General features: G+C 27.4%; 1 protein-coding gene across 1 annotated transcript; it reads left to right on the top strand.

Annotated features, from left to right (window-relative positions):
• Positions 1–293: 293 nt before the first annotated feature.
• Positions 294–10,779, top strand: LOC113366691 (dymeclin-like). Its single transcript, XM_026608347.1, is given in 15 exon segments — positions 294–356; positions 358–427; positions 509–660; positions 2,809–3,113; positions 3,213–3,317; positions 3,389–3,519; positions 3,586–3,795; positions 3,878–4,047; positions 5,489–5,614; positions 5,688–5,850; positions 7,583–7,740; positions 7,805–7,987; positions 8,542–8,661; positions 10,432–10,579; positions 10,656–10,779. Coding segments are annotated over 14 exon segments (2,097 nt in total). The 3' UTR covers positions 10,573–10,579; positions 10,656–10,779.
• The last annotated feature ends 3,006 nt before the right edge of the window (positions 10,780–13,785 follow it).

The raw sequence follows: 13,785 nt of genomic DNA on the forward strand, positions 1-13,785 counted from the left end.
TTAGTTAGTTCTGTGCCCGTTGGCAGCGCCGCCCTACACAATGACGTTTACGTTGTGTTATTTACCCCGATTTTGACATTTGCACTGTCGCGTCTACTGTCAATGAAAAAGCTTGCGTATTAAATCGTGGCAAGCACCAAACGATGTTTTTACTACTTAATTTTCTTATATCCTAAATTAAAATGTCACCAGTGAATTAAATGTAAAAGACTCATATAACTCCGATCCATAGTGCGCACTGTTGTGTTTCCATTTACAAGTGTGGTTAGAATTCTGATTTATGAATATTTACAATGGGCACTTCAGTTAGTCGACAAACCGATTTGTCTTCGAATGAATTCCTTGTACGTTTCATCGGCGAAGGGAACTATTTCTAAGGATGACAATTTTTGGGATAGGTTTCTTTCGTTTAGCATTACACCGCCTTGTAACAAGTAGGACATTGCACAATCTATTTGTATACTTATCAAAGGATTAAGTATGGTGTTTAAATTTATCTTTATTGCAGGGAAGAAACAATTGTCGTTGGATTCAAGAGTCGAAACGCTTTGTCAAAAGTTATTGCTGTACGATACGCATACAGCAAATTTTTCTACGCTGATCCAAGTGTTTCATGCTAAGGCGTCGAAGATATTGTCATTAACGAATACAGACAGTATAATAGATACATAAATAAATATACACGTATATATATATATATATATATATATATATAGATATATATATATATATACTAGATGACCTGGAATACGTTGTCCTGTACCCACGTCTACAATTTTTTAATATCCTATACTAATATTTACATTTAGCTAAAAAAATAATTATTGCTTTTTAAATTACTCTTCACACCAAATACATATACATTTTACAATATTTATTTATTTATTTATTTATTTTAAATATATAGCCCACAGATGATTCAAAAATACAATTATTTTGCATAATGAATAACAATTAAAATATATACAAAATTACAATATATAGTTATTAACATAAAATGCTTAACATGAAATTACATATAATGCTGAATGTAACAATATTATTTATAAACAGAATAAGATAAAATAATGAGATATTTGAAAAGAAAATAAAAAGGTTAACTTGTGCATATGGAGATTATTCGATTATTAGGTGAAGTGTTGTGAATATCTATTTCATTATTAATTAAGTTAAAGTTAGAGGACATAAGTAAAATAGGCGAATTTAAGAGAGAATTAGATTTAAGAGTAGGATAATTGACAAATAATTGTGAACGCGTAGATATCGTTGGAACATTAAAGGATAGTTGTTTAAAAATAAGAGGACAGTCTATAGAATTATTGCAAAGTTTAAATAAGAACATAATTGTACAGATAAATCGACGTGAGTCAAGGGAAGAAATACCAAATTCATTTAGTAAAGTGTTGTGGTCAAAGCTACGTTCAGAGTAAATTTTACTGAACCTTCTCTATTGCATCAGAGTTGTCGATTGGATGAGGATACCAAATAATCGAACCATATTCTAATTTTGAAATAGAATAGTACACGCAAAGAAGTGCATTGTTAGAATTGAATTGTCTACAATTTCTCAGTATCAAACCTAAAGATATCATCCGTGAAAAACAAACCAGAATCAAATAAAACTCCTAAATCCGAAATTTCATTACATCTATCAATGCTGGTGTTAGAAATTTTATAATCAAAATGTATTGGATCGCGCTTATGTGAAAAACTAAGAATCTTGCATTTTGATATATTTTAATGTAATTTGTTATAGACACACCAAGAGTGGAAAGAGTCCAGTTGAGACTATAATAATAAGCAGTCATCAATAGAATTATTTTGAAATATAGTTTGAGATCATCTGCAAATAATAAATGTGGACAGCTAATAATATCAGAAATGTCATTAATAAAAATAATAAATAGTAGTGGACCAAGAATGTATTCCTGAGGAACACCTGAACTGATATTTTCAATATTGCTCAAGAATCCATTAAGATAGACAAACTGTTTACGATTATGAAGATAACTCTTAAAAAAATAAATAAGTGAAGAATTAAGACCAATCTTAGATAATTTAGTAAGAAGACTGTTATGTTCAATTTTGTCAAAACTTTTACTGAAGTCAGTGTAAATAACATCAACTTGTCCATTGATGTTAAGATTCTCAGCTATATATTGTTTAATACAGATTAAATTTGTTATCGTAGAACGGGCAGGCATGAATCCATGTTGATTAGTAGAAATTAAAGTTCTAACAGAAGGAATTAGTTCTCTATAAATATTTTTTTCAAATACCTCAGCAAAGTTTGATAATAATAATTTGATATCAATATGAGCGATGTTAAATGTAGAACTGCTTTAAATAAAATAATTAGTCTCAATTCCCACAATATATTGGTAATTAAAGTCTTTTAAACAATGTAACAAGTTCAGTAAAAATTAATATATAGTATCCGCTGCAAAAGTACAACATTACCTTGGATTTTTCACCCAAGGATTTTTTACTGCTTAAGTGCCAGTGTAATGTTATGGTTATGGTTATGTTATACCGTTTAAAAGACTTCACTTTGCAATATAGTGTGAGAAATGAAACTCATCATTTTATTTAAAGCAGTTCTACATTTAACATCGCTCATATTATAAATGTATATGCATTTTGGCGTGAAGAGTAATTTAAAAAACAATAATTATTATTTTTAGGTAAACGGTAAATATTAGTATATAATATTAAAAATTTGCAACATGGGTACAGGACGTCTGTCGGGCCATCTAGTATATATATATATATATATATATATATATAAATTTCTATTATTTCAGTAACGTCTTAATATGGCAGACTTTCAATGCATTATTCGTTATAAGATGCATCATCAAATATCTAACAGAAACTGTATCCGAATACCAAATGCTACAACACTTTGAAGCTTCAGATAAACTAAAGACTCAGAAACAAGTAGATAATCATGTAGATAACAATGTCAATGCAAATGTTATTGTTGACAAACAAACGCAAGATACTAGCACGCAGATCAATGGTGTATCTAAAGAAAATAATAAAGGATTTAGCAAACGCATTGAATCGTTTGTTGAAGACTTGATTAATATAATAGCCATAGTTCCTACAAGGTAAATAGAAGTGAATATATATATATATATATATATATATATATATACACGTATATATATATGTATGTATGCATTTATTTTTAAATTTGTATTTTTTAGAGATATTACCTATGCTTTACATTTGGAAGCTGTAAATTGTGCCTTAATTCTTCTGACAAATAATGTTTTTTCAAATCAGAAGACTGAAGACTCCGTGATATACAAGTAAGTACAAAATATGTCCTTTATAAATTAAATTGTATAACATTGTGTTTTTATTTATTTATTTTTTTTAGAACTGTTATGCAAGGTGTGTGTTGTGTTAAAGCTGCCCCATTGACGAGAGCCTTATTACAACATATAAGTCATTGCACAAAGGCTCCACCTTCGATGTTTGGAAACGCAAGCGGAGGATCTTTTGTATTAGGTATTTAATTACAACAAAAAAATCTATATTAAAATTATATTTTTATATTTATATTTTATTTTTCAGATCTCTGGTCTTTACTGACTTTCTCAAAATCGAGATCACAAACAACCCAAGCATTAAATTCTGATTCTCCTGAAGCATTGGCAGAAAATTTTAGAGAGACGACACCATTAGCAAATCACAGTCTGTTGTTATTGCTCGTGTTGACTAACCATTGTACAACTCAGAAGAACGTGTATAGAGATTGCTTGTTTAGTTGTGTTGACACTAATGGTAAATTATAATATATATATATATATATATATATATACATGTATATGTATATATATATGTATATCTATATATTTTTTTTTAGATCCTAGCAATAATGACTCAATAAGCTTTCGTGTTGACTTCTTACCATTGTTCAACACTTTGTGCAACATTGTGTGCCTGGATCAAGCAACGCTTCTATTGTATTTACTGCTGCATAAAAATCAAAATTTTAAAAAGTTTGTTTTGACGAATCAAAATCTAGACTTGTTGGTAAGTGAATTATATTTTTATGCAAAATGTTTTATACAGTATATTAGGTTGTCAAATATCTCCCTTCCGCCTTTTTGTATTATAAACCAAGAGCAAAAGAGCGGAAGGGAGATATTTGACAACCTAATATTAACACACTAAAAGCTTGTAAAGAATTCAAGTATAAAATGTGATTTTAAATTTAAATTATGCATTATGAAGGAGTTTATTTTATTAAAAATGTTTATTTAGAAAGAAATGAACAATATGAATTTTGCAAGAAAGTTATATAACATAGTTGAAATAGAAAAATGCTTTTTTAATGCTGTATCAATTGATTTTAGTCAAAATTTTGATATCAAAGTGTATATAACAGTGTTTACTAGATTTTTGTAAATTTTATCTAGTTTTTACTAATGCAAACAAATTATAATGTTCAAGAAGAAAATTTAAAGTTATTTGAAGAAAAGTAAAAAAAAATGCGACTCCATCACCAATTCCCAAACTCCATCATATACATAATGCAAATTATAGAAATACTGAAGTCCGCATTTCAACTACGAATTTTTCAAAATTTTAATATACAAGTATATATAACAGTGTTTACTAGATTTTAGTATATTTTATTTACTTTTTACTAATGTAAACAAGTTATAATGTCCGGGACGAAAATCAAAAGTTATTTAAAGAAAAGTAAAAAAATGTTCTAAATTCATATAATGCATTTATCAAAAGTCTGCATTTCAACTACGAATTACTCAAAATTTTATTATTCAAGTGTGTATAACAGTTTTTACTAGGTTTTAGTAAATTTTATCTAGTTTTTACTAATGTAAACAAGTTATAATGTCCGAGAAGAAAATCAAAAGTTATTTAAAGAAAAGTAAAAAAACGTTCTAAATTCATATAATACAATTATCAAGTCTGCATTTCAACTACGAATTACTCAAAATTTTATTATTCAAGTGTGTATAACAGTTTTTACTAGATTTTAGTAAATTTTAACTAGTTTTCAATATAAATAAATATAATATAAGATAAAACAAAGTGTTTGGGGTAAAATTGACAAAATTTTCGTAAGAATATAAAAAATGTCCAACATTCCCATCTTGCTAAATATATTATCACAAAATAAATGTTCCTATAGTTTTATTCAAAACTATATTTTTTACTGCTAAATAAAAGGTTTTAAATAAATATTTTAGAAATGTAAAAAATTCCCTAATTTTATACATGACTTATTATAAATAAATACTAAGTAAATCTAATTTAATTGAATCTGAACAAAAACTACCAGTTAGCTTTTTCAATATTATATGTAAACCGATTTTAAAGTTTACCAGCCCTTGAGATGGGTATTTTTACCTGCCCCGCTAATAGTAGTAACCTATTGTTATAAAAAAACATTAAATTAATTTATTGAATTATTAATTAGCATTCGCTTAATTTTATTATTTTCTAGGTTGTTCCAATATTGAGGACTTTGTACAATGCGCCAAATAGTACATCCCATCACATATACATGTCTTTGATTATTTTATTGATGTTGAGCGAAGATGATGGTTTTAATAAAAGTGTACACCAAATGGTAATTATATAAATATATTCTTATATGCACTTATTATATAATATATTTATTATATTGATTATTTTTTTTGTAGCAACTAAAATCTATTCCCTGGTACACGGAAAGAAGCATGACTGAAATATCTTTAGGGGGTTTATTGATTCTTGTAATCATTCGGACTATACAATACAATATGATTAAAATGAGGGATAAATATCTGCATACGAATTGTCTTGCTGCACTAGCTAATATGTCAGGTAAATCGAAATATATATATATACTAGCTGACCCGGCAAACGTTGTTTTTCTTAATAAGGTATATTCTAAACAATTTCTAGATAATCAAAAGAATTAGTATTTTTAGTGTATAAGGATGTGATGTTTGAATGCTATATACAATGAGGTATTATAAAAACAATAAACCCCATTAGTTTGTCTATATTTTGTCAATACAATCAAACTCGAAGTTTTATACACTTTCTATAGAAAACATGGTGTAATCCAATCCAAGTCTTTTTTGGTCTTTTGACTTATTGATTACGTTTCAAGTTTTTCAGATTTCTTTTGGATGCAGGATTTTGTGTATAATCGTAAATAATACTAAAAAAAATTTCAAATTTCTGCGAGGATAGATAAAAAAAAAAATTAAGTATTTCTTCTTTGACGTGCTTTTTGAAAAGTTTCAAGTAACATTCAATGAATTAAAGTAAACTTAATAAAAAGTATATATGTAGAGCAGGACGAGGCACGAAGGTCCGTTTTAACTTTGAGCAAATATAAACTATATTGTGAAAACCATAACAATTATATCACAACAAATAACACATTTCAAATGAACAATTATCTAACTACGTTTTATACTGCCTTCAAAATGTCTTTCAAAAATTTGTTATCTAGGCCTTTTTACCTTTGGCAAACAGGTTTAATGTCTTATTTTAATTTTAAAGGTATTTTACAAAATAATTACACTTTTACCTAATACTAAAAAACTACCAACGGAAGACAGTACTTTTATTATGGATTTTCAAAGATTATCGTTTACTCCCGATAGCAAAGACTTCAAATCAAGGCTATAGCCAGTTATACATCATTTTCCCTCTACTTTCAAATATTGTTGTTAAACAATGCTTAACTTTACTGTTTTTTTTTTGACACATCGATGGCGGACCTTTCTAACCCTGGACCTTCATATATTAATATCTATTCTTCGATAAATTCTGGGAAATTATAATTGGGAAAATGTTATTCGACAAAATGTCCATTTGATCGATACCAAGTTTAGGTTCTCAATTTAAATAACATAAATAAAAATAATATAACTTAGAAAATGTTTTATAAATACCAATGAGTATATAAATATATAAATGAGATCTTTCAGAGTACCGTGTTTGAGAAAAATATGCCAAAAAGTGCATTTCCATATTAACATTTCAAAAAAGTTGATATTTTGAGTTTCTAGTAACACTTGCGGCCCGTTTAATAACGTTTTTGTTTAAAAATAAAACTACAAACCAAACTACTTACTACAATTTAATCATAATTAAATAATATTCACGTAAAACATCCTATTAAACGTGATTGAACATCATCTGTCAAAAACGTTTGACATTTGACGTATTAGCCACCGTCCATTGTTTTATTTAAATTACGCTTCTACACAAATTTTCAAATTAAAAATGTAAAGTTTCTACGCGATTTTGAAATAATATCTCACTTTTCCGACAACCCACTGATTAGCACGAATTTTTCAAGACTAAGACTGGCCAAATCGGTTCAGCCGTTTTCGAGTTTTACCGAATCGTTTGATCGAGAGCTCCATTTTTATATATAATATTAGAAAAGCGAAAAGATTTACTTTTCATCTAAATAATTGATTAATTTTTGAAGTCATACTTAATAATTATTCTATATTTTTTATCACATAATAACAATTGCACAAACAAACTATTTCTTATTATGTCTTATTTCTTTTCATGTTTTTATTATTAGGTCAATTCAGAGACCTCCATCCTTACGTTGCCCAAAGATTAGTCAGTTTATTCGAAACGTTAGCCAAAAAACATTCAAGACTTCAACTTATGTTGCAAAAGAAAACGCAAAACGTTCCTGTTGAAACTGTTATCAATACTACGGATTCAAACGATTTGGTAAGGTTATTAATTATACATATAGACATATACATGTAAATTAATGATATGTCTTTTTTACCAGGAGCAAGACTTAATAGTTTTAGAAGAAGTCCTTCGTATGGTTTTGGAAATTCTGAACTCTTGTCTTAGTCAACAGTTACCTGCATGTCCCAATTTAGTTTACGCTTTATTGTACAATAAACATATTTTCGAACCCTTTAGGACTAATGCTGCTTTTCAAGATATAATACAAAACATCGACATGGTAAATAAAATGACTAATACACCTAAGTCTGTTTTTACACGGTCTTTTTGTACACGGTTTTGATATAACACGGTTTGAAAATTGAATATTTTTAATTTTTTTACACGATTTTATTCCATTTAGCACGATTTGAAATTTTATGTACTTAAATTTTTTTTGTCAAATTTAATTTTTGCGAAGTATGTTCATATCACAAAAAAGTATTTATGAAAGAAAAAAGTCTGAAACCATCGACAGTATCGATAGTTTGCGAACACTAGCTTAAAGATTTAAGTGAATTCCCCTTTAGCGCGTACAAACAATTTTTACTGGTCAAAGCAAATGTGAATAGCACTAATTTAATTCTTGTTCTTAAAAATTCTTGTTTTTCACCAATTTTAATAGGTTTTAGAGTCACCCATTCTTGTATTCAAATCACCCATTTTTGTATAAGATCAATGTCTTTTTTTCCCCTTTTTTTTACACGGATTCTTCTGGAACCAATCTCCGTGTAAAAACAGACTTAGTTGTACTTCATTTAAGTTAGTACTAACCTTTTGTATCATTTATCCCAGGTGATAGGATTCTTTTCCTCAAGACTACAAAGGGTGCAAGAGCAGAGCGAGTTAGGAGTGCATGAAGTTCTGGTCACGATTAATAAAGGTTCCACACAATGGTCAAAGGATAGATTAAGGGTAAGATTTGAACATGATTAACCAAGTCAATAATTTAGAAATTTTTGAGAAACAACTTCAATTTTGTCCCTTTTTGAAGTAAAACTTCTTTAGGCGCGATATGGGTGTAAAGTAATCGTTTGCATGATTCGCGCTTACAACGCTAGTAAGCGCAGCATCGCAATTATTCGATCTAGTCTGCGAGCAAAACAAAAAATACATCAAATGCCAAATCATATGTCAAAAACAAAACAAAATGTGTCGACTTTCACTTGAGTTTTGTATTTAGCTCGTAGTCTCTAAACATTTTTTGAAGTAAAACTTCTTTAGGCGCGACACGGGTTCGCAGTATAATTCGTGAGTTAATAAAAATGTCAGGATCGGAAGAATATTTTATCCCGTCCCTCATAAATAATTGTAGTGCAAATGATCGCAAATAAATAATGAAACTAAGGAAAAATCTGCGCTGCGTAAGAAATGATAGCTTTGGCTATGTATGTTTTGTGTGCGATCGACTTTGGCTTCAAAGTGGCTCAGAAATATCAAATGATGCTCAAAAACAAATTCTTAATAATGTTTTTTGAATATTGATTCAAATGATCAGGTTGGATGTCAAACTTGTCGAAAGATATTAAATTCGGGTAAAATTCGGGTAAAATTTTCACTTTGTGTAAATTTAACGGGTTTGACATGCAAATAGACAATTTGGAATATTTGGCCAAATTATAAATGTGCCTGTTGACATTAATAATATGGTTAATTTATTACCTCGTAATATTGATGATGATCATTGCATTAACGTTCACATAAAAAAGCAAATGATTCATAGATCAAGCTATGTGCAGGGCTTGATAAATAAAACAAATATAAAAGTATGGCTTCAATTTGTTAGGCAAGACGGATATTACAGCTGTTCAAGGAATGAGATTATATCGTCAGCGAAAAAGTAAAAAAATACAAACAGTAAATGAATGTATGTTAATTTTAATTACATGAAGTTCTTCAAACACAATTGTTTAGGATGAGTTAATTTGCAAAAACAATATTTGGTTAGGCGTTGTTTAACATAATCCACTGTGTGAATAAATATTATAGAATTTATTAATCAGCAATTACTTTAAAACGATCATGTCATATTTCAAGTACGACTTTGATTACATTATTGTTTGTAAATATTATACATATTTTTAATGTAATCATAAATATATAATTTATAATTTATCATTATATAAATGCGTATAATGATTGACGACACTAATAAATGTGTGCATCACGAGTGTTACCATATTACTAATGAACATTATTCAAAATTTTTATATGGTGTATTTATTTTTACTCAACTTAAATTTGCTACTTTATACAGTTGCAAATAAGTTTTACTTCAATCGCGTGTGATCCTTACGCGCACTCTTTTTTTTTTTAAATTGAATTCGAAATGAAATGACGATTGTTAATGTTCTGAAGATAAATTGATTTGTGATTTACATTTGATTTGCTCAGATATAACAAGATAGCAAAGATAATGAAAGTTACAGTATTTGTAATAATATATTTGAAAACATTCAGTATTCCTCGAACATTTCGTTACGGTACGGGAAGTTCCAGCAATTTGCCTTAAGGCACGATGCCATACACCACTAGTTTGATAATTGTATGAGAAAATAAGTTTATTAGATTCATTTTTAAAAAATTGTGTATCAATTTTTGTGTTAAGAATAGTTTGCTGTGTTACATTTTAAATTTTACAGTGTGGATCAAATAATATTTTATTTTATTTTTTTGTTTAAACAGAAATTCCCAGAATTAAAGTTTAAGTATGTCGAAGAAGAGTCTCCAGAAGAATTTTTCATTCCGTACATTTGGGGCTTGGTGCTTAATGGTAGTGCTTTATATTTTAATTCGGAAAGCTTGACATCAGTTGCTACTGTGTAAATTCCAGGTGAGAATATATTTATATATATATATATATATATATATATATATATATATATGTCTGATTTTCTATTCTCTTTTAGATCTATGAATTATACAACCCTCGAGACTTATTAAAAACACAGTTTGAACTGTCAACTGTTTATTTATTTGACCGATCATAAATATAATGTAGATCCTTAAAGACACATAGATAATATAATCAACAACTTAAATTAATTTATCTAGATAGATGATGCTATATTATTGATGAATTTTAATTTTTATGATGTACATAAACATATATAATTTCATGTTACATTAATATTTAAATCAATGTAATTTAGATAATTATTAGGAAATATACATTATATAACAAAGTCGTGGTTTGGCATTTAAATTATAGTCTTATATAATAAGCATAATTTAATTAAACTTTGAAATAAAACAACAATATTTTATATTATTTTTTACTAGTAATACTATTTTGACTAGCATATTGTTAATGGAAATTTGATGAACAAGTTTTCTTTATATATTCATAATTAATATGATTAATTATTGAATTTCTGAAATGATTTCATCGGGAAATATAAATAAGAAAGAATTACAATTCGAATAGTTAAATCACTAGTTGTAAGTAACATTTTGTCTTAAGGCAAGTTGCAGGTAGTACCCAATACAATCTTGAATAGATTTTGAAAATTTATTTGATAGAATGCACATCGAAAAGCTCATGTAACTTGCTTTAAAGCAAAATGCTACTTACAACTAGTTTATTTGTAATTAATGACACATTAGTGTCTATTATTTTTAATTAAATAATAATATTTAATTAGAATATCAATTACACTTACAATAACATTTTGCACAAAAGTAGGACATTGCCATTATATATATGTATATATATATATATATATATATATATATATATATATATATATATTAGGGTGGTCCTTAATATGGACATTTTCGAATTTCTTTGCTCCCAAGGTCTCAAATGCTTCCAAAATAATAAAAATAAATTCTCTAAAAGTTTTAGCTCTTAAAATCAACATTTAGATAGTCCGCAATTCAATTAAAAGTTTTGTATATTTATTATTAAGTAAATTTCTGCGCCATCTGTGATAGCATTTGTGAACTCCTATTTTACGACACTTAACAATATTTCTAAATTACTTATCCTCTAAATATTGCTTCAATATTAAATTAAAGAAAATTGTAATTTGTTATTGTTTAATTTTTTTTTAAAGTGTAATATATAATTTGAATGTTTTTAGTAATAATTATTCCGAGCTTAAAATATTTTGCTTACATTTTATTAGGCTTATAATAATTGTTTATTACTAATATGTAAATTATGTTTGCATTTATTTTGAATTGATCAAAATTAAATTATAAATATTTTTTTTAATATAACAATGTTAGTAACAAGTTTTTGGATACAGAAAAACACATTGTTCGGAACCTTATTGATTTGTTGAGTTAATATGATATTTGGATTGTACTCATTGAGATCTTTCATTTGATACCCCACATGCCATATTTGAAGTGACAACATCTTGGCACTTATAATTCAGCAACCCATTGGTCCACTTTTTATTATATCTCTTGTAACTTTTGAACCGTACGTTTCAAATTGATGTAATATTCGGCAAATTTATGCTAAATTAAATTTTATATATTATTGACTTATATAGAAACCCTTCACCGAGTCGATATACTTTGAACTTTGCAATAAATGATATTAGATATCGAATAAATGCTTTGTACCCAACTCTATTATTTTAGTGTAGCTTTTATTATGATTTTTGTATAGTGCTCGTTGAGGCTTTTCATTTGATACCCCACATGCCATATTTGACACTTATAGTTCAGCAACCTATTGGTCCACTTTTATTGAATACTTAACCTCTAATTAAATCCATGTGGGTTGTTTATCGAAATATTTATTAATCATGGCATCAAAATTAATTTTGCAGCAAAATATTTAATTAATTGGTGACTTAATAATACATTTGCGAAACTTTTAATTGAATTGCGGACTATCTAAATGTTAATATTATGAGGTAAAACTTTTATAGTGCAGTAAACGGATAGGAAAAAAGGGTGTAACCTCTGAATTTTTTTACTGTGCTCCGAATTGAATGAAATTTTGGAATTAGGTTCATCTTACCCTCAAGTTCAAAAGTGAAAACAATTCGGATGACACCCCTTCTCAATTGTGTAATTACATTTTTTCAAAATAACGTCGGAAATCTATAAAAGAACTAATTATAAGAAAAAAATCTTTTATAGTTTTTCAAAAAAAACTAATACTTTTCAAGTTACTGGCCCCTAAAGATTCACATATTTTTGGCGTTTTTCTTCATTTTTTTTGCAAATATCTCCTAAAATATACATTTTAACAAAAATCATGTAATGGACAAAATAATGTCAATAAAAATCTTAATAAATCGGTATTACATAAAGTGTTCTAAGAAAAATATTAAGCAAGATTTGAAAGATCAAAGTCGTTTTTTATTTCGTTCAAGATTTAATTGTTGTATTTAAAACCATCTAGTGTCGAGGTTTCACATTTTATGCATTTCGGTGAAATTGGGTTTTATAGTGCTCAACATAAGCTTTAAAATGAGTGCTGTTACAAGTTTTTTGCGTGTAAAATGAGTGAGCTATCATGCAAATAAGAAGCATATACGATGTTTTTTTCTTTTAAATCATATGGTTTAATGAGCGCTATTTCCACCAGAATTAAAGTAATTCACATTCCATCTAGATTTCACTTCATTATAGACATCTTGATGGATTTTAGCAGATTCACTACTTTAGTACAAACTATTTTAAGAAAACTCAAGATTTTATACAAACTTTTTTTTCAATTTTTTTTTAAATCGAAATTATTTTTTATTATATCATATATATTATTCATATTATATATTAGTTATTTAAAAAAAAAATGTAATTACACAATTTCGAAGGGGTGTCATGTTATGGCGCAACCCGAATTGTTTTCACTTTTGAACTTGAGGGTAAGATGTATCTAATTGCAAAATTTCATTCAATTCGGAACACAGTAAAAAAAATCAGACCTAAAACGCTCCGTTTACTGCACTATTAGAGAATATTTATATATTAATTTGGAAGCATTTGAGCACTTGGGAGCAAAGAAATTCGAAAATGTCCATATCAAGTATCACCCTTAATATTTAATAATTCGGTGATCATATTATATTT

Source organism: Ctenocephalides felis, unplaced genomic scaffold (genome assembly GCF_003426905.1).
Source record: "Ctenocephalides felis isolate EL2017-DRISC unplaced genomic scaffold, ASM342690v1 CF-g0.4_SCAFFOLD_01170, whole genome shotgun sequence".
Classification (NCBI taxonomy): Eukaryota; Metazoa; Arthropoda; class Insecta; order Siphonaptera; family Pulicidae; genus Ctenocephalides; species Ctenocephalides felis.